The sequence below is a fragment of the Camarhynchus parvulus genome, chromosome 4, assembly GCF_901933205.1.
Source record: "Camarhynchus parvulus chromosome 4, STF_HiC, whole genome shotgun sequence".
Lineage (NCBI taxonomy): Eukaryota > Metazoa > Chordata > Aves > Passeriformes > Thraupidae > Camarhynchus > Camarhynchus parvulus.
Genome location: NC_044574.1, coordinates 44237571 through 44265517, shown reverse-complemented (window position 1 = coordinate 44265517; position 27947 = coordinate 44237571). Strand labels below are relative to the sequence as shown.

Sequence of the window (27947 nt, the reverse complement as noted above, 5' to 3'; positions counted from 1 at the left end):
TGAAGTGTCTAAGTAATTTTAATCAGAGTAGTGATTATTTTTTGCATTGAAATACAAGCCTAACTTACCTAGAAGAAAATGTTCTGGCTCAGCACAGGCTTTGCTAGACTGTGCATCCAAAATCTATTTCTTTCAAGATCCTTTCCTTCTCCATAGTTCAGAATTGCCTTAGTGCATGCTCATTTTTTGAAATGCACCTGCCTTGATTACACACAGGGAGACAAATTTTGATGAGCTGCCAGTATTGGCTTAACTCTGCTCCTGCTTCTGGTAGCTACAGAAATTACACCATTGATTTCAATGAGAACAGAATTAAGGCAAATGTAAATTCCTTCTGGAAACATAACCCCACACTGTTAATCAGTTGTATTTAACTACAGCAGTTAATAAAAAAACTCCAAAAGATAAATAATAATAATCAAGTTCTGCCTGCTTAAAAAAACCCCACAAAATCCTTTAAAATCATGTAAAATAAAACCTGCTTTTTTGTAAACAGGCAATACTGAGTAAGCAGGAATTCATGGTCCTATTTGGATGTTAATTGTACTTGAATATTTGAACAGGGATCGGTCAAAGGCCTAAAACACCTAAATACTTTAAAATACATTTATAAATAATCATTCTTTATACATCATAATTGTTCTTTCCACACATCAAAAACACAGACTTCTGTATTCCCCAAGAAAAAAAAAATGAAGGATTACTTTTGCTTTTGGCACAAAAAAGTAAAAATGAAGAACAAGCACCACCCTTACGGGAGTGCATGAAACGCTACCAAATTGGTCTTTATTTGCCTTAGGGCTTTTTTTTTACAAAAGTTTTAAATATAGGTTAATATGTAAACACTGTGCACACACTGAGAGTTTGATCCTGGCCCGTTGAAATCAATGGCAAATTTCCCATTAAAGCAGCAGTGCAGGGTCAAGCTCCTCGCTGGTAAGGTGTGTGCAGGCCTAAGTCATTGAGGGATTCAGGAAAGCAGGAGCCCAGGCGCTGCTTTCAAAACCAGCTGCCAGCAGAGTCCGACTTGGCGCCGAACACCTTCTTGCACATGTTGGAGTTTTCCTGGTGCAGGGGGTATTCATTCCCGGCCAGCGTGGCTGCCTTCCCCCTCCTGGCCGTGTAGCGCCTGCCGGAGGGCAGGCTCTCGTACTTGGTCATGTGAGTCCTGCAAAGACACAGCACCGGGCTCTGCCATCAGCAGCTCCGTGCACAGCTTGCACCCCGCTACCAACACCTTGCACACAGGCCAGGTGGCCCTGCCACAGTCAGCAGACATAATCAGCAGATGTTTCAGTAGCTGCAGAATAGCAGACACTGTTTTCTTAGGATTTCCTGAAGATTCTCAAAGTCTTAAAATACTCAGGTTTTAACCATCTTTCAGACGAGAAAAACCTGAATGGAAATCTGGCACAGGCTCTACAAATGTTATCTTCCTTAGGTTTTAGCAAATAGGGATTAGGAGAGAGCAGTATTCCCAATAGAGCCAATTTAATTACTATTCTTTGGCTACTGAAGAGCATCTTTTTAACCTTATTGCACAGTTGTTTAGTTTTCAGGAAAACTGGTGCCTTAATAAAGTATGATAGAACACAATGGCTGCAGGAGTACCAGACCAGGTACTTTTGTTGACATGAATAAATAGCAGATGATGAAGAGAACTTTTGACTTCAGCTCATGTAGGGCTTTGCACTTCCTTTCTCAATAGTGCAATAGAGAACTACTGCTGGCAAAACCTGAGGTCACCATCAGAACTGATTGCACACAAGGGCACTACCGTCCTGCCACTTAAGTTAATTCACTTGCAAAATCAAATTAAAGAATTGGACTGAAGTGCCCATTCAGAGCTGATCAGTTGTGATCTTCAGAAAGGTTATTTCTGAATCTCAGGGAGGAATGGGTTAGCAGAGAGGTCAGTGTGCGTAACAGCCTGCACTGCACCTCATCATGTTAGGCTGGAATTTGGCCTCAGTGGATAATCTCGTGTCTGTGAAAACCAAAAGTTCCAGCAGCTGGCTGGAAAGACACTTCAGAAAGTGTGTGCTCTTAGTTCTTACCTGAATGGAGAGTCCACTCTATCCATCTGCATACAGACCAAAAATGGGTACTGTGAAAACTGCACTGTGGAGATGAAGTCTAAAGCTGTTTCTGTTTCCAAAGTGGTTTCCATACCAGTTTTTACAAAGAAGGAATCCACCTTGGTGTTACCAGCTACAAACATGGCTACCCTACAAAAAAAATTAGGCATTACAATTGTTTCAAAACACATTAAAAAAGAGGAAATTGAATTACAAGTAGTCCTACCACACAAACAAAAACTGCCCTCAAAGGAGCCTGTTCTTCATGTAAAGGTATATAAATTCACACAAGACCAGTGGGAACTGGTATTATCCAGGTGGAAAGGAATAGAGAAGTAAAGATATTCTCCCATGCACGTAACTATTTAATTCTATTTATTTAGTTGCTTAATTCTAACTAATCTGCAAGGTCTTTTATATTTAAATTTGTGTCATTGGTGCTACCTTGGCTCAGAAGCCTGAGGTGCCTACAGCTACAGCGTGTGCTGGGGGTATCTCACCGGTTCTTGACGTTGGTTTTGGATTCCCGGTACCACAGGCTGAACTCCATCCCTCCGGAGATGTCGATGGCCAGCCCACCCATGAACTCTGCACTGGCTGTGGGCCCAGACTGCAGCTGGATTTCCTGGAGCCATGGCAAAGCACAGATTACTGACTGCACACCTCAGAGGTTTCCTTATTCCCTTTGGTCCTGCACTCACACCACTTGCCATTTTGCAAGAACAAAAAGGAATAGAGGGATTTTCTGAAAGGATGGACAAAACATCCTGATGCACATCCCTCCCCCAGAAATGGGATGAAGCTACAGCAAGGCACCTTGCATCCTTCCCCTCTCCTTGGGTGCCAGCTGGCACCATTTCTGCACAGAGTGTCACTGCAGGGAATACCATGTCTCCAAGAGCTACGACACAAGCCCCATGGAGGCTGTGACAGCAGTCCAGCTAAATCAGATTGAACTCTTTGCTTGAAGCCCAGCACAGGTGCAGTGCAGTGTGACCAGCACCCCTGAGCAGAGCTGTACTGGCAGTAGGATGCTGCCGCTTGTGCAGTGGCTCCAAACCCACCATATGACAGGAATTACATCTTCAGTGGCTGGATGGCCAAACCCATCAGGTAATGCACCTTAATTCACATTAAATGCATTTTCTATCAAATATCAAATGTGCTCATGGCTTCATGAAACCTGTAAGGCTGGACTGGAAACACATCCATAAAGTCAATTTCGGAAGCGGTAATATAGCTCAGGGTCATGACAGTTCATTCCTTTTAAGGTTTGACACACAGCCAAGATTTCAGGGTTCATCCAGCTTGGCAATCTATCTCTCTTTATATATTTGTCCTGCTTCCCTAAGAACTAGTGGATTAATTCACCATTTTAAAAGAAATGTTAATTTGGGAAAAGCTTCTTTTGATCATGTGCCTCACATACAGGACACCTTCTTCAGTCTGACAGATGGTTTTTGCTCTCCTTTCAGGTTTCTGTGCCTGTGATATTTTCAGCACCTGTAATGTTGCAGGCCTTTATAGGACATGTAGAAATGTCAATTTCCTGCCCTTTTTTGATGTCCAGGCACCCTAGAAGTCTCTATTCTCTTCTTAGCTATTCAGTAGTCCAGTAGCTCCAACTAATGCCGTCCCAAGATTTAAGAAAGAAGCAAGCAGAGAGTCAGTCTAGCTTCCTAATCCCTATAGCAAGGAGCAACATCAGGGAAGGGTTTTGTTCAGAACATTAAAGTTATCTGGCTGTAATCGAAGACTCAGATAATTATGGTAGCTGTACATGGTTACTTCACCTTTTAGGGTAAGTTAATTATCCTTGAAATTATTTCCTTGACAGAACCAGCTTGGCAGAGCCATCTTGGCAGTCAGTTGCTGCTAAAGTGGGCTTGAGATTTAAAGAATGCAGTGGGCTGGCTGTGGCTTATAAATCCAGCATGACTCCAGCAAGTGTGGTCATATGATGCTCTGATTTCTTATTTTCACCCAAGTTAAAATCATGGATTGAAATTGAAACCTTTCTGAAATCAAAGGGAGTTTTTATACTGACTGCAATGAGACATAAAATACTTCCCTTGTTGGTCTGTTTAGGTGTAGACATAAAGCTTGTTTTACTTTATTTTACTTTGCTCTTAATTGGGACTGGGTTGGTGGGTAGCTGCTAATGAGTGAGGAGGTAACAGTATACATGCTGGCAGAGATATGTACACACAACCAGAGGAGCAGATATTTTTAGATGTATTGTCACATTACACCCAAGAATATTAAAGTAGGCTGGGTTTACAAAGGCTGCATGGTTCAAGACTTAAATGCTACCTAGAATTAAGCTGTATTTGTCACTGAAACCAGCAGAGAAGTTAAGGAGCACTTGTCTTGTGTTTTACTAGCTCATCTATTTCCTTATTTATAGCTCAGCCCTGTCCCTCATCTCATGTGCAAATCCAATCCAGGCTGATGGGAGGTGTAAATCACAGGGACCCAGCCTCCTAAGGAGAAGTATTTTCCTTTGCTTTCCTATTTTAAGCTTTGTGTCTCATTTGCAGTGGAAAATGTGACCCAAAAGATCAGAATCAGTCATTTTTTACTGTTTAAAATGCTGAAATGTGCCATGTTTTAATAAGAAAGTGTCTTTATGTAGTGCACTGTAATGCAATCTTACTGTAATGCAACGCAGAGATGGCTGCAACAAGCACTTCTCTGGGAACTGACTACCTTCCACTGGGATCTGGCTTTCAAGTGGCTTCTCTGACCTATCAATACAGTATTTCATTTCTCTGGGCTTCTGGCAGGTGTGTTGCCTAGCAGAACTATTAACACTGCTGAACTTTAATGCAGGTGACTTAGGAGTCTCAAAAACAGTTTTATGAGAGCTGTTTATTTTATAGCAGGAATATAACTTCTGGTTATTCTTAGTCCTGAAACAACACTGTGGCCACAGGGAAGTGCCAACACCATGCTGATGTGCTGTTAAGTTGGAGTGTAGCTATAAGACCATTCTTAGAAAGATGGGCTGTGCTTGAAAGGCAGCTCAGCCTGAAGCTGTGTTCAACAGCGCTTTAAACCATTCCTGCCCTTGTGGGGTGTGGAGGTAAGACTAAGGCTTCCAAAAAGGCAGTGACTGACTGAAAACACTGCACCCTGACATTGTTAAAAATGGCCCACAGTCCCAGCCTGGCTGCCCCAGACTTTTGAGAGGCTCTCCAAAGGCAAGGAGTGGAGAATTTGCTGGCGGGCAGAGTTCTAAGGGTGCCCAGCCAGCTGATTCAGCCAGAGTATGTCTGGAGCTTCGTGCATGCACAGCAGTTGGAAATATTTAGTTCTCTAAATGTTCCCTGTGCTCAGGACTAGACATGATTATCTTTCTCACCTCTGCGGTCTGTTTGTTAAATAGGTCACAGCAAAGTTTTTGCCCATAATCTGTGTGTGAACTGTAAAGCACTGCTGGAATGAGCTTTAGTTAGCCAATTTGGGCACTACTTGGGAAGCCCTCTGGACTCAAAATACCGTTAGAAGGAGCTGAGCTGGGTTCTGGATGGGGAAATGTGTCATGTGCAGAGGGTGTTTCTGTGTAATTTTGAACAGAGTGGATTATCTCATCATCTACTTCTGGCATTTTCTTTGGCCATGAATTAAATGGGAAAAGCCAAAAGTAAAGTTTGAGACTGCAGATGTTTTGTGAGCTGAGTACAGCTGTTAAATCCACAGGTTCTAAGGAGATCCCAGCTTGGGAAGAACAAAGATATCAAACCAAGCGCTGACCCTGCACTTTGAGAGAGATGTCTAGATTCTTAGTCCTCCAATAACACATTATGTAGCCAGTTATATTTCTATGTGAATCTGTTTAAGCACAAAATTAGCAAATCATTTAGGGTGACAGTTGCATAAAAACTGTGTAATCCTCATTTTAATTCCTTGCTTTGCTTAGAAATAGTTGAAATTTGGACCTCTTAGCATTGTTCTTTGAAGGATAGTTCTCTGATTCATTCACCTGACAATTATTGCCTACCTGGACACAAGGTTCCTGGACAGCTTGTGAAGAGGAAAACTTAGGTGGTTGCATGGGACAAGACTGTATTACAAGAAACTGGGGAGGTCATAGCTGAGAGCAATATGAGTTTGCAACAGGAAACTGAGTTGCATTTGCTTTTGTTAAGTTTCTGGTTTATTTTCGAGAATATCTGTTCTCACCTTTGTTCTAGGTTGCTTTTCATGTAATTTCATTCTGGTTTTTAATACCCATGACTTTTCTATTGCTCTCCTAGTAAAGGTAATCTGTATAACACTGGTCAAGTTTATCAGCATTGAGAATAAAGAAAATAAGGTGTCCTACAACAGCAGTGTGGGAGAGGAACCATCTGTGCTTAAGAGACAGAAAAAGAAGCAAACAGTGTGCTGTTAGTACCTGTAAGAAATCTGTGAGGAGGACAAGTCCTTTCACCACATTCATGGGATCTCCAGTTGCCGAGAGCATTTTAGACATTAAATCACCATACCCTTGGAAAAATGTCACTGGCCTGAGCTGGAAACCAAACAGAATGGCTGACATGCCAGCAAAGGAGTCTAGGTTTTCCTCGCCTTCATCAGGAGTTGCAGCTATTATGGACTCCAGACCCTGAGCTTCGAGAACCACCTACAAAGGAACAGTGATACAGAATCAATGAGAAAATCCTGCCCGACTCAGACTATTAACAACACCACATATTTTCTTTATGTCTAAATGCCTAATGCTAATTTATGTAGTTGTAGTGGAAAAGGTATGAGGGTAAGACTTAATGGAACTAGGAGGAGTACTTAGAAAAATGGAAAATAAAATAATCTCATGCCATGTTTTTGCCCTTTAGGTGCTGAGCAGGATTTACCCACATGCAGATCATAATCCTAAGACTAGTTTTCTTTCAAACACATTTTCCTTTATTCATATAACTATTTTTCAGGGACAGGTGGGAGGAAAGGCCAGAGGTGTTCCACTGCAATATTTTTGTCCTGCATAAATTTAGGAGAGTTATAACACTGAAGATTCTTGCCAATATCAAGAAAATTCTAAAACACAGACATTAAAATCTCTTTGATTTGTACATTTGATCTACTCCTTGAATTTCCATTCTGAGACATAACCTGAACTGGGACCTGATTTTACAAACTCACAAAGCTTTTATTGATTACATCAGAGAAACAGTATAGGCTTTACACAGACACAGACCACAATGTATGATGAAGAACAAAACACTTGTTTTGTTTATGGTAAACATATGCCACATTCTGGGGTTTTCCCCTGTTATTGGTTTTCCCCTGTTATTGGCTTGTTCTGTGCCCAGTGCAGCAAACCTTATGGTCTTAAGCATTAGCTGAATTGATTTGGAAGCTGTAAGAAAAGGACCACATACTGGCTAAGTTATTGTGCACAGTGTGGCAGTTACCTGGATGGCATGAAGGTCAGTGCTTCTGTCAAAAACACGGATGTTCATGTTACTTCTCCGTAAAATGCCAGAGCCGGAGTAGAGGATGTCGAGGCTGTACGTGGATGACACATCAGGACCACCTTAGTTAAAAAAGAAAGAAGGTACCTGTGACTACACTAGTGGATTAATGAAATGTTTGGGAATACAAAGAGGGTTCAAAGGCAGTTTCATGGTTACATACGTGTGATATATCCAGTGTAGGCAGAGGAAGAGCCCATCTTGGAGAAGCGATCGTAGTTATGGGCACGCATGTCCTTCAGAACTTGCCTAACTGTTTTGCTGCGGTATTTCAAAACAAACAAACAAAACCACTGAGATACAAAAATGTTACAGTACCATGCATTACTTTTTCATAGAAAGATCAAATTTGAGAGAGGGTGAATTTCCCAGTAGGAAAGAGGGTCTTCAAAACCCTCACCTTTTCCCACTAAAAATCTGCCCTAACCCAGAGTCTCTCTTTCAATTTCATGTACTCCCTGCAGTCATAGGAAGAAAGGCAAGCAAAGATCTTGCTTGAAAAATAATGTTTTTAAGAAGAAGATATATATTGATTATTTTCATTCTCACACTCTGATGTTTAAAATTTTTCCACATCACTGGTTTTGAAAATACAAAAGCAAGGGACCATTTGAGAGAACTAAGATCAACAGAAGACATTTTTCACAGTAATGCAAGTCAGATGCCCAAATATTTTTTGTACCTGTGAAAATGTGAATAGCTATTAAAATAATGACATTGAAATTAAGGGATTTATTCTGAAATAACAGTACAAGGGACATTAAGATATTCTTTTATACTCTCCTTAAGTTTTAGTAATTCATGAGAACCTGTGTGTTCTCTGTAAGAAAGGGCTGTATTTATTTACACTGAACTTAATGTACCTGGCAGGCATTTCAAAGCGCAGTATATCTTGGATCATGGAGAGCATGTACTTGTTCATTTCCATTGGCAGTTCCCCAATGGAGAGCAGGATGTTTTTCACTTCCATGTAGGATGGGTTACTGTTTAAGATGATGGCAGCTGCTGTGGTTCTCACTGTCTTTTCGTGGATTTTGCGAGTCTGGTGGTATATCCTGTTCATTGTTTCCTTCACCTGGTCAGGAAACACATTATTCACTCAGTGCTCATGCAGATGACTGGGCAAAGTACAGGTTGGAATCTCGTTTATAATATCAGCTTAAGTTAGCTTAGTTAGCTCCATAGCTAAGGCTAATACATAAGGATATATTTTCAGCATCATGTTTTTCATGGTCCTTTTGGAATGTTGAGACATGTATAGCTCAGTGACCACAAGGACAAGTGGGACATCTGTTATGTTCTCTCAGCCACAGACCAAATACAGCCTTACACACTGGTTTTCAAAGCGGGGCTGTAAATAAGTAGCAGCACTAAGAACAAATGTAGCAGTGGTTAGACAGAGATTTTCTAGACTGTCAAGGAAACATTACTTTAAAAACCAAGAATATTGTTATTTTAATTTTCTAGATAGTGCCTGTGGTGGCGTGTCCCTGAGAAGATTGTGACACATCTTTGTTACAGGGGAGTCTGTGGAAAGTCATGTAGTCCCACTGAATGGCCTCCTATATGCTTATTGCAGAGCAGTACCCTGACAGCCTCAATCCTGATGGCCAGCTGCAGGTATGAAATGGAATGCAAGGTAATGCAGCAGAGGCAAGACCTCTTGTCCCACTGTTTTCTATGTCTTTTCCTATTATTAGAGGCTGCAGGATAAAATGAAGCTATTTTACCCTTCTCTTACTTTGCGTGCTCTCCCTGTGTGAAAGCACAAGAAGAACAGGGGCTGCACAGGTGCCCAAGTGCTCCCTCTGGCGAGCAGAGCCCGGTTTTCCCCGCAGACTGCATGCCACTTTTGGTGGCTGTGTGCGACCCTGGAGCCAAGGGCTGACTAGCACTTGCCCACCAGTCCATTCCTTGCCTTCAGCATGTTGACTGCACCACATAGCTTGGTGCCATCAGCAAATTTGCTGAGATTGGACTCAACCTCACTGTCTATGTCGGTGATGACAAGAAATTAATTCTGTGAATTTACCCTATATTTTTAATACAGTCTCCTGCACTTCTTTTCTTGGGCAGTATATTTTCTTACCTCTTTGGTGAGAAAAGAAGGATCATATCTCTGCAAGGCAGTGGCAGCAAGGCTGCTGATGGGCCCTTCTCCTGACTCAGCATACTTCAGGAGCACTGGAATTGCTTCAGGAAGGAGTGCGTTCTTCAGTGCCAGCAGGTACATCTGCACGTTGTCATCTTTGTTGGCCTTCTCCAGTCTATTCAGAATCAACCTTCTGGCTTCCACAACAGCCTAAGAAAATCAACAGCACATTAAATGGTGATCATAAACCTCCCTTTTTCCCTTGCAGGAGCAGAAGGGGCAGGGCTGGGTTCTGGCATGTTTTTGTGGCACAGGGCTAGCAAAGGTTTCATTTGTACATTGATGGCTTCCTTCAAGCATAACCAAAGTGACTGCAGCTACAGTGACACCTAATCCAAAGTTTTATCACTTGCCAGCTGCTCTTGACCTGATTCAGGGACTTCACAGGTCCTCCTTGTGGGGCCAACAAGTTTCCACAAAAAAAGGCAAGGGAAGTGTTCTTCAGTGCCTCAGAACATGATGTTATAAAACTACTTGGCAATTAACAAGGGAGATTAAAAGGGCCTGTTCAGGTAATTAAAAGGGCTCTGTATCTTTTCAGTGGTGTGCTGCAGTGCTGAACAACACAGATCCAGCAGCCTTGTCTGATCATTCTCATCCTCTAACACCAGCATCTACTCAGTTCATGCTCAGAGTAAAAGTCTTCCTCCTTCTATGCATGTTCAGGGCACAGTTGAATATTTGAATCAATGAATTTTCTTCACAGTGGTGAAATAAGCTAAGGTGATTGCAAACAATAAACAGATCCTGAGTTGGCCAGTGTTTCTCTGAGGATATGCAAAGCTTTTGGACAAGACAGCACAAGCACTGCTTCTGCTGACAGGTTCAGCCACAGAAATGGGAAAAGACAAGACCAAAGCCTAAATCTGACAAAGTAGAGGTCATTATAAAAAAAAAAATATAATCCTCTATCAAACATAGGAGTTCATGGACTTATTTTAAGTGGGAGAATCTGCTTCCCATGTCTGTCATGCTCCCCCAGTAATGTCACCAGGGATCAGTCCTGTGTATTGCAGACCAGAATTTCGGCAGCAGTGACCATCAGATACTCACTGGCAGCTTGCAGCCGTCCCTGTCACACAGCTTTCTAATGAGTGCTCCCATGACAATGACAAGAGTTTCTCTGATTTCTTGACTGGCAACATCCCCCTTGAACTTCTCCTGTCATGCAAAAGCAAAGCTGTTTAATGTCTCAGTGTAAACGTGACAAGCCACACTGCTGTGGGTTCAACAGGTTCCCTCATTTTCTGTGAACAATAATGCAACGCAAGGGCAGTGATTACCACAATGGCCTGGGCTCAGGCTAAGCACAGCACAGCTCTATCATTACATATATATAACATATAATAACTCAGTGCCATTTTCACCTTCAGTTACATTCAATGTCTCAAGTAGATTCATTTGGAAAAAAAAAGGGGATTTACAGTTCTGATTACAGGACTTTCATAAGGCAACAATCAAACAATCCTCAAATTATTTTCTTAACATTCAGTATTATGTTTCTTTTTCAAGTAATGGATTTTGGTAATATTTCACAAAGTAATTAGATTTTCAGTCTGGACATAGGAATGTTTGTTGCTTGCAGGCTCTATGTTAATAGCACACTTTTAGGAAACCCTGGAAGGCATAAAGAAAGGAAAATTAGAAACAGCAACAGTTGTTTCTACTTCTCTTCCCCTTTGACTGGGACAAGGCATAAGAGTATTAGCTCTGTTGTATTTGTTTTGTCCTTGGACTTACAGTTAATGATTTCAGGAGCATTTCACTGGGGTGAGAAGCAAATCCACAGGCATACAGGAACCGCTCCTGAAGGATAAAAGTGCTTGCATCCTTAAAGTCAAGAAACTCCAGCACGGCCTCCAGTGATTCTGGGGTCTGAGCCGAGGTTACAGCATCCACTACCTGTGGACTACAAAGAAGTGCAAATTAAATGAACATATCCTTGCAATGAACCAGTCCATACTGAAAAGACTTGGTTGGATATTGAGAGAAAGAAGCTTATGTACTGAAACAGCTCTTCATTGCAAGTAAGAGAATCTTTTACTCTTGTTGGAAAAAATGTCCCTGAACTTTCACCTCAAAATGGTACACAGATTCATATCCATGGATAGTATTTTAATTTATGCAAATAAGGGACCAAAAAAGTTTAAAAACCCAACTATCACAAGTGTATTAAAGCTACAGGAAAAGGCTGCAGCTATAAAGAAGTGTTTTAGTACTGCATGCACAATGAAACATAGAGAAAAGGCTTCTATGCTGCCTGAGTGACTCTCAGGTTTATCTCCACTGCTAACAACGGCTACAATTTATTTGAAAGATCCTGACCATATGACTCAGAAATGCTTTTCAACCCTCAAGTTTCAGTGTGCATGCTGTTCACAACCAAACTCTAATACTAGGACAATTCCCAGGCATCAATGTTGCCTGGGAACACTTTGTTGTATTTCCTATTGAAGGAAATCAATGGGAAGTCAAGAACAAGTTATAGGGTGTTTCAGAACAACCATTTGGTTTAAGAACCTTCGGCTAAACTACAAACCATGTTGGCCTTGCACTGTAGATACAACCCTGGTGGCTGAAGGATGTGCTGAAAATTTATTATATTACAAGAACAAACATAACTTAAAAAAAAATCCTTTTCCTGTAGACAGTACTGAACAGGTTTGCATTGCTAAGACATCACCAGAACTCAATCTCTTTGTATGCAATTTGCCCTTCTGCATTTCTCAGCAACTTAAACCTTTTAAAAGATTGTTCATGGTAACTTACAGAAGTTCTTTATTTTCACTTTTAATAATTTTCAGTATCTCTTCCTTTGTAGCTTTTCTGATGTTTTGAATGAAGGACAAAAAGCTTTTTGCTGCATCAGGTTTGGAAAGTTTGTCAGGATGCATTTGTTCTCTGATGTTCTTCCAGTGCTCAGAAAGCTGCAAAACAATTCATATTATGTAAAATCTCTCAGATTATAGCTTCAGTTCTCAAAATCAGACTAAATAAATGCTGATATGATTTCAGCCACTTTGAGCAAATGCTGTTGCTCAAAGTAGCTGAAATCCAACGGACTTATGATCCTTTAGCTCAGTATTAGGTAATTTATGATATCCCAGCACAAATATCTTAGAAATCTTTCTATAGCTGTCTCTCTTCCAACTCTTTATTATTTTCCTGATGTTGTACATGACCTTCACTGCAATCTTTTTTGGAACAATAAAATTTATTATACTGTAACTGGAATAAAGGGAAATCTCTTCTCTTGCAAATTTACTGTGCTTTCTGGTGAATATTGTGTTTGCCTTATGTTCCCATTTTTTCCTAAGTAGATTTAAAAAAAATAAAAGGGAGATGCACAATCCCCAATTCACTAATTAATCATGTTTTTTGAGAAGATGGTAATTTTGGGTTAGTACAGAACAGGATTAAATGTCCAAGAAGTTAGTCTCATTTTTTTTCATAAATTTTCATTAAAAGGGATTTGTAGCTATTGTACAAAATAAAAGGTAAGATGCTGGTTGCTGTATTTATTCCCACATCACATTTTTTACCTGAACAGGCCAACATGGTAGCAAAGCAGCCATATCTGTCCTTCCAGATATACTCCCATAAGAAACTGGTGTCAGTATTTTGACCTTTCTTCTCTCCCTTGCCTTTGCCTCTGTTATCTCAAGTTATCAAGAATATTCCTTGGTGAAAACTCAGCTGTTCTTTGCAGCAGTCTTTACTGCAGTTTTCCCGAGTGGGAAATAACAGCAGCGCCCATCTGACCTTCACTAAAATAGTTCCCCTCTGTGGATTTTGTGTTGGGCAATAGCACTTGAACCTGCTGGCAATCAGAAGTATCATTCATCAGTACAGAGTGCAACTTCTATTGACTGTAACAAACAATAATTAGGCAACAATGATTGAGACATAAGATATTTCCTGAGGATTAATGACCAGCTGGGAGGAGCTCATGTTCTGAGGCACAGATGGGTCTTTTAACCTCAACTGGTAATTAGTGCTTAGCACCAAGGTCAGTGTTGCTATTATTAACTGAAATTGGATAAATATATAGGTCACTTTTTATTCCCCCTGTTAAAGTTGCACCACAGCCCAGCAAAAAAAACCCTCTAACCTCATTACTCCTACATTTTCTCCTGTGCAAAGCCCAGCTGTGTGGGCTGGTCTTAGACAGTTTGGCCCATACCCTACAGACAAGCAAGGTGGGAGATGCAAGCTGGAGCTATCTCAAGAAAAAGAGAGTGGAGACCAAGCCTTCCTTTGGGGGATGCTCAGGAGCAGCTGCCATCTCCTGCAGTGACCATGGCATTAAAAACACCGTTCACCGTTGACTTTTCTGAGGGCCCTCATTCTCCTGATGTGAATGTTAGACAGTTTGGATTTAAAAACCCAAACATTCAGGCACAAGATGCACACACTTCCACATGGCAATTCAGCGTGGACACAGACCTGTGTTTCTCTGACAGAGAGATCAGAACAGAGGTCTTGTGGGCACTCTAGGAAAACTCCAACCAAACCAAGAGGTTCTAAACAGAGCAGGAGTTGGTTTTGAATGTCTGTGCATGACAGCTGCTTACCAATGTACAAAGGGTGGCTGCACAAGACAGAACAAACCCACCTCACCTTCAGAAGGGGCAAGAATCCTTCCCCATAGGAACCATGAGCATAAAAGAGTGTAAGATGCATAAGCTCTTCTGAAAAGAGCATGCTTTATGTTGTCTTAACACAGAAATCTAGACCTGATTTTAAGTGCAAACATTTGCCATAACCTCAGAGAAGCTAGTGCCGCCATCTGGGAAATGAGGGCAGTAATGGTTATTTTATCAAATTCATAAAGATAGAGATAAGACCTGTTACAATTTAAAAAGGGCTTTGAGAATGTAAAACCCTAAGGCATAGCATGTCAGCAGGGCATTAATGTATACCATGAAATATAAGTACCATATGCTATGTTGCTGCTTTGGATACAGTGTTCTGTTTATAGAGCCCATCTTTTCATAGCAGTTACTGAAAAATACAGTGAGAAAGCAGAACTTCATTCTCCCCGTGCCATTAGGTTTATAATGACATAGCTCAGTCCCCAGGCAGTGCTCTGGAATTATACCCTGTGTTTGTTATCTTGGTCTGAAAATTATAACTGCTAGGACAAACTCAGTCCCAAGTGACAAATTGGTCAGCACAAACCCCAACAGGCAGAGTCAGGGAAAAACCACCTGTCCCTACTCTGTTTAAGATGCCTTGATATTCCCTGCTCAGAACTGCCCCAGCACATGGGCAGCATCATTTCTATATTCCCCAAATATGTGTTTTTGGTCTTCCTTGTGGCTCAACAAGCATTAGATAAGAAAAATTATTACAGTGTAATGCTACTTCCAAGTAACTAGCAAAAGTTCCAATACAGGAACATGTTTGTGCTCATAAGAAGTATCTCTGGAGGACTAAAATTCTGTGTGCTGAACAGAAACTATATCTTGCTTATCAACACCAGAGAATAATGATCCTTAATGTTCCCATTCATTCCCCAATGGTAATAGCATTAATACTGTTTGCTAACAGTCACTGTAGTAATCTATTTAGTTTATGATGAATATCATGAGTAAAACAAAAGATGATACATTTACACTGTCATGCTCTTAGCCTACAAATATCTTAAATATAAAAAAACAAGGCAATGTTTTTCCCAGGGAAAAATGAGAACATTATTGGACTCCCCAAGAATACTAAAGCCCCATTTTATACTTGTAAAATACTTATAAAATCCTTTAAACAAAAGACTTTCTCGGGGTCAGGTAGTAAGAAGAGGTTAAATATACCACCAACAAATGCTTAGCCTGCCTGAGGAATGACTAATGAACTTGAATCCTAGGAACAGTTCAGCTCCTCCACGACAAAACTGTTTACAAACACCAGTCAGCAATCTTAAAATTAATTTCCACCCAGAGGAAATAAGGTGAACCCAGATCAAGGCTGGCAAGGTGAGATAAAACAACAGGGTGCTGTATTTTCTAGTGATCTGGAGAAATATTGCAGTCTTTAAAAGAGAGCAAAAAGGTTGGTACTTTTACTGGTAGATCTTACAACACTCTTGTGGGGTGAGCACCATTGCAACACTCCCGTACTCCCTACTCCAGGGTGCATTTTATATTGCTATGCTTGACCTGTCCTAGTTCTGCTTGGACAGAAAATTTGCTTTCACACTTGTCCGGCTCAGCTAAGCAACCTGATGTCCAATGAACCAGTGTTTACTTACTGAAGGGCACTTTTTGCATTCAGATTTCACTGGCTCTGCTTCCAGGGGAATGGCAACATAATTGGGGTCCAAGGTCTTGATCACACCAGCGACTTGCTTTGCAGCGATCAGTCCTGTCCCAGCTTGGACTGACTTCAGTTCCAGCCTCTGCCTGTACATCCACACAGTGAGGACACCATTAGAGCCGATCAAGGGGAAACAAAAAACCCCTCCACCGACAAAAAAATACAGAATACAGACTAGCTGAAATCTTATTTTAAAATGTTCAGAACATGGCAAGTCTGTGGGGGTTTTAAGGTAAGAGAAGCATCTGATACCAGCAAAATTATTGCTAGAGTTATGTGCAATAAAATACCTGTATGAGAGACTTTCTAAAGCACAGATTTGTAACACTTGATAAACAGTCTTCAGTATCCACATACATTCTGAAATGTTTCATATATTTGTTCTTAAAAGATCTGGAAAGTGAAATTTTTGAATGTACTTTTTCCTTTAAATATCTATTATTACTGAGATGCCTGAATCATTTATCGTGTATGAGTATCTCCACACTTTCAGTGTTTTGGAGTCTGGAGTCTAACACAGATCTAGGTTTCACGGTTGTTTCCTTTCTACGCAGTAGATTTTATTTTCTATACTTCCAAACTCTCATATGCTAGACATGGAAATCCAACAGAAGTATTTCTTGAGAAATGAGAAGACAGAACACCTATAGCACTAATGAGTAGATTAAAAGGGTTTGGCCAATTTCTGGTGTTTCCCATTAACTTCTTATGAATGTCATTATTTATTATTTGCGGTGTGGTAGAACCCTTAATCAAAGTTGGACCTGGTACCTGACACAGTTGGACCTGTATATGGATAAAAAGGAGACCTAAATCCTTACCTGAAGAGTTCACAGCCTTAGATCTCAATTCTATAAAACCTACACATGTAACCTGACTTGAACCACTAGTCCTGCCACCATCAATGACAGTCCAATTGCCCAACTTACTTTGAAACTATTTTGGCACCTGTTTTTCGTCGGTAATTCAGAGCGAAAACGAAATTTTCTTCTGCCTTAATGGATTTAATGAAGCTGTCTTCTAGCACATAAACTGTAGCAGATGTGGCTTTTGTACTGACATCCAATATCTGAAAATAATTAAAAAATAAAACAGAAAGAGGGTTATTCAACAAACAACAAAATAGGAAAAGAGCTCACTGTTCCAAATGAGGGCAAGACTTGTCATGAAGTAGAGCCATATGAAGAAGGTGCATATAGGCTGGCATCTCAAATTAAGCCTGTGAACCAGGTTTTCAAGTGTCCTCTTTGCAGTAAGTAGCCAGTCATTTCTACACCATGCGCTTCAAATTCAGTATATACCAGGGTAAAAGACAGTAGGAGCAGGGTAGGAAGTTATGGAGCAGGCTGCAACTGAGAAAACATCCAGTACTACATTTGTAAGATATGCTTTAAATAAGACAAGAATCTTTCCCAGAGAAATAGCTTGTAAATGAGATTGTCATGTTCACAATCAAACAGATCAATGAGCAGATTGTCATGTTCACAGATCAAACAAGATGGCTGGTTTTGCTTCTTGTTTTGTAAACAAGACGACGTCTTTGTGGTGTGAAAATGGGGAACCCAGTAATGGCGTTAAGGCAGTTTATTAAGAGAGTGTGTGGTGACTTCATACTTCTCTGAGCTGAGAAAGGTCAGTTTCTGATGTGGAGAATCCCAGTGCCTTCAGCAGGTGTCCAGCCTGTCCTCAGCAGTGACTACTTAGTTTACTAACAGTGGAGGACCACTAGGGCTGTAGTAGGGTTTCATTTACCTCTTGGCACATCTCCTGTAATACACCTATGCATTAGGAAAGCCTTTGACCTTACAGGCAAGCCTGACCAGGCTCCATTCAGGAGTCAGCATCTTGCCTGGCATTTACAGCAGATGGGGAAAAGGTTACTATTATCACTATGAGTGTATCTGTATCAGCTGAGTCAAAGTGGTTTACACCACAGGAGAATCCATTACCTGTTCTCTCCATGGGGAACTACATATGACATTTGGGCTAGTAAAACTACAAAATTTACATATAGAGTTTGCTTCCTCTAATGCCAGAAGGACTTCTGAGAAGATGAGTAGTAGCTGCTAAGAATATATTTTAAATAGGAAGAAAAGATTTTATTTTGTTAAAGAAATCATACCCGGTTGTGGCTGGTAAATTTTTTCCTTTCTATTTCACAGGAGTCCAGGTCTTTTATTTTAGTCACTTGATCTTGCCGCACGTGGTAAGTAGTGTCACATTTCCCAGAAATGTCCACCTTGGAAAAGAGAGTTAGATTAGGACAATTTCTTGAATTTATCTTTGGGACCCCCCAACACCTTCCAAAGATGAAGCATTTTCTCCACTGTTGGAATCCTGTACCTGAGATGCTGCACTGCTTGGGTTTATTTAACAGTTTTGAGGATGTCAGTGGTTCTAACTATCTGCTTTGGATTGGTAGGGGTACTGTTCATTAGATGGCTGGGAAGAAAAGTAACAATGGCTGTTTAAACAAAATAATTAGGAAATAGCAGGCAGCTTACACTACACTCACAAATTTGAGTTAAATTTGAGCTTTGTTTAAGGGGACAGGTTTAGAAATTTAACAATGGAAGGCAACTTAAATGGATGCAGCTAAATCAGTGCTGACTTTGTGTGGGTACTTGGATTTAGAATGCGACTCCACTGAATTGAATTTAAGAATCAGCCAACTTTAAACAGCAGTAAAATCTCTTTTATAGTGAGCTGGTTTAAGGTGGTTTATTACCAAATTGTGCTAAATTTATAAAGGCATTTTAAATCAAATGTATTGCACTACTTCTTTATGCTAATTGCAGTGATTTGATTTGTGTCACCAAATATGCAGAAGATTGTCTTTATGTCCCTAACCTCAAATGTTATCAAAGGACTGATTTCTATCACAGCTCACTCTTTCTGAAGTCAGCAGGAACCACAGGTCTGCCTTCCAGAGCAGATCAGGCTCTGCCTGTTCCTCATGTGATGATAATCTTGCCTGATAGAGCACCATACCTCACGGGAAGAGCCAGAGTGCAGCTGTAGCTGGAAAAGGCTAGCCAGACCTCTCTTAATGTTCTGAGTAAAACCAGGTTCATTTTGATATGAGTAGAAGGTTTTGATCTATAGGAATTAAAACAAAACAAAACAAAACAAAACAAACATATAAAAATCATTCAAAAGTATGTAACAAATCTGGTTAAATTAGAAAGGAATAGTGAGGATCCACTCAAGAAAAACATTGAATTTGGATCTGTTATTTGCTTATTTTGAGCAAACTGTGGAGGCTGCAGGGCCTGGCAATAACTGTACAAACACGTTTTGGCCTTCAGCTGAACCTAAGTACAGTTTCAGTGCAGTGAGCATCTCTCCTCCTCGAATTAGAGAGAATTTAGATGGGAAATGGGAAACTTTTCATACTTTCACAGGCGACTCATTTTTCTGCATAATCCTCAGGTAATCGCTCCCCACAGGGGCATAACATCTGCTGCACTTTAATCACAGGTTACAAAAACTCAGGATGAATCATAGATAAATCACAGATAGAATGACTTCAATGACGTGTCAAACATATCACAACCTTTGCACTACGTGGGTCAACTATTGTGCTTGAGCCTCTCCTCTGGTAACAAGACTTTGCACCTCCACTCTGGTGCTTTAAAAGTGCCCCTTTATCTGGAACTGTAAGTACAATCAGTGTGTTATCTTGGGGTAACCCTGAAAAGTGAAGTTACTGTGCCAGGGATGAAATTGTCATACCACAAAGAAATCATAAAAGGAGTGTATAGACCCTACCACCTGAGAAAAAGCCCCAGGTTTTAATACTACATCTTAGCCTTAGCATGTGAAAGTGTGCAATGTATGAGGAGCAGATGCATTCTGTGTTCTTCTGGTACCTCTGTTCTCATGTAGGGATGTGTGCAGTTCACAGCCAGCACCGTCCTGTTTCTTTTTAGGTTGTGTAAAACTGATGACAAGGCTGAGTCTGAAAGTTACTGAGCAGGTCTGATAGCAGCTGCAATTCAGCAGGCTGAGCTGGCAGCCAGGGTATGTGCTCAGTGCCTATTTACAGCAGGAGGTAAAGATCCTGCTGGGATAGAGTGTCACAGCCCTCACTGTGCTCTGCAGATGGGAAAAGGGAGTGTGACCTTCAACCTTCCTTCTTTTCTCACAGCCCCTCCTGCCCCACCTGCTGAGCATTGCTTGGGCTGCAGAGGGGAAAATGGGGCTCTTGGTCTAATGCCACAAGCAACAAGAGGATGAAGGAGCAGGGGCAGGAGGCAGGAGCAGCCATGGCTCGAGCCTCACCACTCCCTGGCCATAAGAGTAGGCTGAGTACAAGGGCAGCTCTCATAAGCAGCTCTGCAGAGAAAAACAGAGTGGGAAGGATGTACTTGAATCCCCTTCTCAGAGAAAGTGTGTTAGAGAAAGGGGGACACTGAGAGCTACAAATGGACATGGGTGCTCCTGTGCTGGGACAGCACTCTGGTGGTCTCTCAGGGCAGGATATAAAACCCAGGCATGTGTTGAGACACATCTGCTCTCTGATCCTTCTCTTCTGATTTTTGGAGACTCTCTTCCAGTGGGGGAAAAACACGTAAGGCTGTAGCTCTTTCAGCATCAAGCTCATTAACTTGGCAGGTGACACAGAAGTAAATAAGAAAACCAAGGAGCTAGGAAAAGCAATCCTGGTAAAATACTTGGTAAGGGTTTAAAGTGATTAACACTCTACTGAGTTCCTCATAGACTCAGCAGAACATCCCTCATGACAAATTGTATCTGCTTTTCTGCCTTCAGATCTTGGACAAAATCCTGCCCTGGCAGAAGTCAATAGCACAAGTCCCACACAGCAATTGTGCATATATCCACATGTGTACCTATCTTTGTGGACAATCTGCTCTTTACTTCCCCATTGTGTGGTGTTCTTCTAGGCTTGGGCTATAAGGCAAATTACAGTCTGTTCTCAGCTACTGTATTGCACACAGAATGATAGGACACCATGGCTTATTAAAAACACTGAGTGAATAGTGAACTGGTAAATTCTTCAAGTCTGTTACAAAAGATATGTGTCATGTTTCCTTAGGGACTGAATTTTAAAAGACAGGCTCTTACTTTTCCACGGACTAGCTCAACCATTATGGGCCTCTGTAAAGTCTCCAGATACTCTTTCCCGATGATCTTCTCTGTGCTTTTTCCTTTGAAGATGTTTTTATCAGCTGGACGCTCATTCACATTTTCAACCTGAACATCTTTCATCTAGCAAAGCAAAAGCAGAGAAAATTAATGTAGAGAGCAGTGTAGAATTGACCTGGAGTAGAGTAGATAGACTAAATCACATAATAAATGTTCTTTATTTCTGGGGCTGATTATTAATCTTCCATGATTACTACATCAGTTTAAAAAAGAAGCCAGCGCTCTCCACTGGGGAAGTAAGTCTCAGAAAATGTCACCAGAAAGCTAAGTTCCAAACCCAGTTTCTATTTAGAAATATTTGCAGTTACAACTGGGGACGACATATTGCCCCTCAGGTAAGGGCTTGCACACCAGTCGCTTGAAGCTATAGGTGCTGTATGAAGCAATTTCTAAATACAGGAGACATTCTGAAGTGCTGGCTTATGATGTTAGATAGATACTTGTGAAATCATATTCTATAGGAATTAGATCATCAAAGCAGCTGGGTTTAGTTGATGAGACTGGAGAATAAAAGGTTTAGCTCATGTTCTGAAAGTGAGTTCTCTGAGATTAGATCAGCAGCTAGATAAGTGCAGAAAGGATTGGGTATGTTTAAAGTTGTCTGATGGCAATAATTACCGTAATTTTGACCAGCTGGTCATCATCATTGTCAGGATTTCTCCATAAGAGGTTGACATCCACACCAGAAGAAATCCGATATCCTGCACTTTTCTGCAGGGATGCTTTCACCCGATCAACATAGACTTCAGCTGAGTAAGCAAACTTATATAGCTTGTCATTATTTAGGCTGGGCCCAGTAGTGTGCCCTGTTTGGAAAGCAAAAACAAACAGCATTTTAGAATTGACTAATACTCATAATCTACCATTTTCTCTAAGAAATCTTTAGAAAAATTAAAAATTTAATTACAAGCAAAAGATTTATGGGACTGATCCTGCTACTCTTGATTACAGAGACTGTCTCTGAAGCAGCTGGGGTTTTTTGTGATTAAGTTGACACTGATCATACACATATAACACAAGAAAGGTGACAAAATCCTTTGTTCTAGCTCTTTAAGACTGTCAGATTCTTTTCTTCAGCTATGTTAGCATTACAAATTAATCCAAAATTATTTGCAACTCAAAATACTGTTAATAATCACACAATTTGTGTGCTTAGCAATGTGAAATGCACTGATGTGTTTGCTGGGGCCAACATAAATCATTCTCTGCCTCTCTTGCACATTTATTGGGAATCTTTCCATGGAGAGTCTTGCCCAAGTGTGATATGAATGTGATGAAAACATTAAGAATGTATTTTTTAGATAAAATAATTAAGCTCTTGTTCTTTCAACAAAATAATTGTTCCCATAGCTGTGTCTCTGCTGTTAATTTATATATTTTAAGGAACGTAAAAGGGAAGAGAAGGGAAAATAAGCTGGCTGTACACTAAGTGCTCTTAACATTCTCAAAGCAAACACACACAGAGTGACCTTAGGTGCTATCTGTAAGCAGCACAGCACCAGCCTCACACACCCAAATGCTGCACCACTGAATGCACTGGAGATTTCTTCATGGAGTTCAGGAGGTACAGAGCAGAAACAAGTTCACAACAGAGTTAATCTAAGAAGCACAAAGTGCTGTCCTCAGGGAGATGCATCTCAGTCTTATGACAAGTGCAGGGAAGGGCAGGGGAAAGAAGAAAAATCTCTCACAACAGCTCAGAAAAATTCTTAAGCATGCTGTAATGGAATCAGTGTCTTCAAAGTCCCCTGCAGATATTCATCAGGCTATCCTGATTTATGTTATATCCCTCTGTTTTATCTGACTCACTTAAATAAACTTCAAATCACTGCACTGATAGAAAGGAAAATCAGTCTTATTTCACTTTAATATTTTAAAGCCCATTTAGGTGGGTGCATAGGGTAGTTCCATCATGGCTGGATGGGTACATTCTGCAGTTCTTAAAGAGTCCAAAACCCCTGCTTCATTAAGACTTTGCATCACATTGTTTCCCTGTTCATTCAGATACCATGGCAGTGGATTAAGGCGAGCATCAAAGAACCTTTCCCTGAGCAAAATGGACACTGCAGCAAGTTTAATCTGCAAGTTGTGTAAACTGGCAAAGTTACAGAACCAAATAGACTTTATGCCAGCTGGGGATGTGGTGCAGCAAGTCTGGTGATCCCAGTGGGCTCAGCCTGCTTACATGTGAGAGGCCAAAGCTGTAACTATTGATTTTTTTCCCAGGGAGGTTGAAGGATTCATGTTGGCACAATGGGGTTTGTCTGGTTTTGCATGTCTTGTGTGTCTGTTTCAAAACAAAGTCACTAAGAGGCATGCAACCCTTCCTGGAGGTTTACTGTGAATTTCCTAGCCAATTTCCTTCCCCAGTTCCTTGCTTTGAAGCTACCTTACCCTTGAGAGCAGAGGGTGCTCAGTGCCTGCTCAGAGGTGGCTATGCCTTTCAGCGACACCCCAGGTTCCCTGCAGTCCCTTGGAGCCAGTTGCTTCCTGGTTCAAAATGTCCTTGACTTGCAGCAGAAACTGCAGTGCAAAGGACTTAGTATTGGCTGAGATTTTAGGAATACCACCCACTAGGTGCATTATAAACACAGTCCCATCTAAAGGAAAAAAGTAGGGGAATAGCACATCCAAGAGAAATTATCTGGGTGCTCAGAGACAAGTCTCTTATTAGTTAAGGTGCATGTTGTGGTTTTGCTCCCTCCCTATTCTCAGTTAAAAGCACCTTTCACCTACCCTCTTCCTTTCCCCACAGCTGAACACATACATGCTTTTATTCTTCTTTTGTAAGAGTTCCTTCCCTCCTCCTCCCTTTTAGCATTTGCTTGTCCCCAGATACAACAGCGATGCTCCATCCTAAAGGAAACAGATGAGCAAATGATGCAGGAGCTTCTTGCAAGTGTCATGGAAGAGACTAATCATTGCAAAGTATTCCTGGAAGCTAGAAGAACATGAGGTTTTGAAAATTTTCACCAATTCACACATAGAAAACACTGCAGGAGCCAGGGCAGAAGACACCTTTAGTTGCCAGACTTGGAAAGGTGAGGCCAAGAGCAGATGATGATAAGAGAAGCAGCAGGGATGAGGCAGTATTGAAAGCAGTCCCAAAGAGTTAGCACTTATCCCTGTGGAAATGGGGAACCCAAGAGAGACAACTGAATAGTGTGGTCAGGCTGAGAGGCAGGGGGGATCTTGACACATGACAGACAGAGGCACAGCATCACTGAGCAAAACCAGTACTCAAAACAACACAACTAAATTTTCATGCCAACTTCCACGAAGAAAACACCAGTACTTTTAAAAAGGAATATTGTTTCTTTCTGATAGAAACTTTTCTTAATAGAAAGTCACTCTTTTAGAAGCTCCTTCCTTTGTATTCAGCACAGCACTGGAATCCTTGCTGCCTGTGCAGCCATTGACATTTCAGCTGATGGCATGTGTCCCACCGCCTGAGAAGGGAGGAGAGACGGACACACACACTGCCACCAGCCCAGCCAAGCTCTCTGGGGGTCAGAAGTGCCGCTTCCAAGGTGGAGTGCATAACACATAGTTTGACTAGTAATGTTAAGTGTCTGTCATTAAGGGTAACATGCCAAGTCTATAATTAAATCATGATACTGTATAATACAGAAGGTTACACTGCATGAGTAGAGACAGCTGTCATGTCCTGTGCCTTTTATTAATACATATGGCATGCACAGCATGTGTGTCTCTAACTACTTGCTAGCTCTACCTTCATAAATCATATCTGCCACTATCTCTGACACCAGATAGCTTTAAAAAGCAAACCCCATCCGCTTACTTGAAAACATTTTTCAAGTGGAACTGCAGTAGGAAAGTTTTACGTGTGCTGACCTACCTGAATTGAACAGAATAATGTTTCGATATTTCCAAAAGCAGCGTGGCCTGATGAAAAGGTAAAACACCAATCCTAATCCCAGCTCTCACCCTGAGGCCCTAAGTGGCCTTTGGGCCAGTAATTTAGCTCTCAATCTCGCTGCACAAGAGAAGAAATGTGGCAGAGCTGAAGGGGTGACTAATTAAAGGGAAAATGCTTGCTCAGTATCCTGGGGAATGTGACAAGCAAATACTACTTCACATCAAGAAGTTTTGCTTAATTGATATTAAGGGGAGTCTGGCAAGATCAGACACAGAAATGTGGCATATTGGTATCTAGCCATAAACTGAATGTGGCAGTCTCATGAAATAAACTCACAGGTAGAGGCACTGCTTGCAAATTTCTCTCCTTTATAACTCTTTTCATGAGGGTGTATAGAGGCAGGGAAGAAGGAAGGTTGCTGCTCTGTGCTTACACAGTGTCCTGGATTCCCTGCAGGAAGCAGGAGGTGGCACCCATCAGAGCATCTCTGCAGCTTAGCCCAGGATGGCGTGCTCCCCCTGCTTCCCCTCATGATGAAGACATCCTCATTAAACTAAAAACTCATGTTATAAGGTTGCTGCTCCTCTAAATTTAATGTGAAGTTGTACATGAAGAGTCACTATTACAGAGACCTTTCCTTGCTTTGGCACTGCTGAAGCAGGCAGTCTCCAAGATTTCATACCCTTGACTTTGTCAGGACACCTGAGTAAAGCTCTGCTCCAGATTTTCAAGACTTACTACAGAGCAATGTTTTAATGAAATTAACAGGATGCTTCTTACTGACTTCAGTGGTAGCTAAGTCAACAGCTCAGAAGCTGAAACCTGGGCAGCCCTGAGCACTTCCTGGCTCTGCTGCACAGAGAACTCCATGTGTTTAACTTCTGAGTGTGTGAAAAGTCCCTTTGAAGTCAGTGCCCCCACAGTATGTCCTGATGAAGCAAGTTCAAGATGTCTGATCTCCTGGTCACACCACTGGCCCTGTGCACTTGAAAACATCGTCTCCTCCATCACCTCTGCTGAGAGGAATGCCACAAGCACTTAAACCTAGCTAGTAAATGCATCTTGTATTACTCAAGCATGTCTGAGTAAAGCTGATAATTTTTGAGGCAAAACAGAGATCTGCATACACACACACTGGCTTTGCCTCTGCTGAGGCAGAAGCTGAACCAAGCCCAGTACAGACCTACCTTTCACAGAGGCTGAGTAGGTGGAAATGATGCAAAGGAACAGCACGGTAAGAAGAATCATGCTGGACTCTGCCGAGCTCCTGACTGCAGCATGAAGTGTGAGAACGTCCAAGAAGTGAGCTGAGAGTGGAGCTTGCAGAGAGAGCCACAGGCTTGGCCACACTGTTTATCTAGATGTAGTAAAGGTCAGATTCCAAATTCCACACTCAGGTACTAAGTTCATTAAAGGACTTCCAGTTAATTATTAAGAACTAAGGTAACTGGCAGTTTCTACCCCATTTTATCAATCACCTCGGCTTTCATTTTTAAATACTGAGCCCACACAGACCCATTTCTGAGAAGCAGAGCCCACCTCCAGTGCTGGAAGAACCAGCAGATCCTGCCACCACTCCTCTCTCTGAACAGAAGGACCATCAGCTCTGTTTCTGCCAGGGGCCAGATCCTGACCACTGTTTCCACGTCTTGCATCATCTGTTATCATCTCTGAGCAACCACAGAAGCAGAGGTCTTTTAAGGGTCTTCCAGGAATCAGAAGTACATGGAATTTATCAGTGCCATCCCAAAAAACTGATCCTAATTCATTACAGACTCAGATGTGATGTCAATGCCTACTGCACTGTACCATACTAAATCAATGTTCTTTCTTTCAGCATCCCCAGCCTCTATCTTATATCATTGCAATGGCAGAGGTTAGAGCCTGAAAGATGAGATAAAACAAGACATTTTGTCCCATGTCTGTGAAGGGTACCTGCTTGGCAAGGTCTGGGAGCAGGGCAAACCAAGCCCTTCTCCCTTTTCTTGTGCTTCCTTCACCACCTCCCTTGAAAACGCCCTGGCTGACTAACCCACACGCTTCCCTTTTCCTCTGACAGTAAATCCCAGGCCCTCTCACACTAACCTCATGGCCCCAGGGCTGCTTAAAGAACATCCTTCAGCTGTCCCTCAGGTGTCAGTGGGGCAGCAGGCCAACCCCCCGTGTTTCTTGGCAAGCCCTGCGAGGCTGCATGCCTCTCCCCAGCACACAAAGGCTTCCCAGCTCTGTGAAGAGGCAGGATCTGCTCCTGCCAGTAAAGGAAACACACAAGTGAGCCATCAACACAGTCTTCCACTTCACTTCCCCATATTGCTTCCATGTGACTGCAATCTACACACACCCCAACCCAGCAAGAGCCACCCCAGGCTGCAATTAGAGACTCCCAGAGGGCCCCATCCTCTGTGGTAAAGTGAGAGCAGCCTTCACCTTGAGTGGTATAAATGCCTCTGTTTTTTTGTGGTAAAGGGAAGTTGGGCAAACACTGTGGTTGTCAATAATTGCCCAGCAGTGGGAAACAACAGGTCCATGCCACTGCTTCTCTCCCATGCTCATCTGCACCTTGTGGAAGCTCCCCCTGGTCCTCTTCCTGTATTTTGTTTGTGTGCGCACACGTGGGAGGGAGGAGATTAGGAAACCCCAGGGGTCTGCTATTGCTTCTTCCCCATTTGTGGTTGGTTATGCTGCTTTCTCAGCACAGGTTGTGACATGCTACCGAATTCAAGGGGCTGAGGCAGAGGACTCCTTTTGTTGCATTTAGTAAACAAAGAGCTTTCCAGGCTTTCTGTGCTGTTTTGAAAAAAATAAGGACACTGTCTTAGTGCAAAACCAACTCCATCTAGAGAAAGACCAGAGATATGGATCCTGCTTCAGAAAAGCAGCAT

General features: G+C 41.7%; 1 protein-coding gene across 1 annotated transcript; it reads right to left on the bottom strand.

Annotated features, from left to right (window-relative positions):
* Positions 1-999: 999 nt before the first annotated feature.
* MTTP (microsomal triglyceride transfer protein) lies at positions 1000-26361 on the bottom strand. Its single transcript, XM_030947857.1, has 18 exons — positions 26253-26361; positions 21804-21991; positions 21105-21248; positions 19008-19115; positions 18139-18255; positions 16946-17085; positions 15952-16102; positions 12474-12631; positions 11445-11613; positions 10758-10865; positions 9642-9854; positions 8416-8627; positions 7716-7813; positions 7493-7614; positions 6478-6705; positions 2579-2703; positions 2058-2228; positions 1000-1168 (listed from the first exon to the last, which is right to left on the bottom strand). Exons 1-18 carry the CDS (start codon positions 26311-26313, stop codon positions 1000-1002), a joined length of 2682 nt encoding a protein of 893 aa, XP_030803717.1. The 5' UTR covers positions 26314-26361.
* Between the last annotated feature and the right edge of the window lie 1586 nt (positions 26362-27947).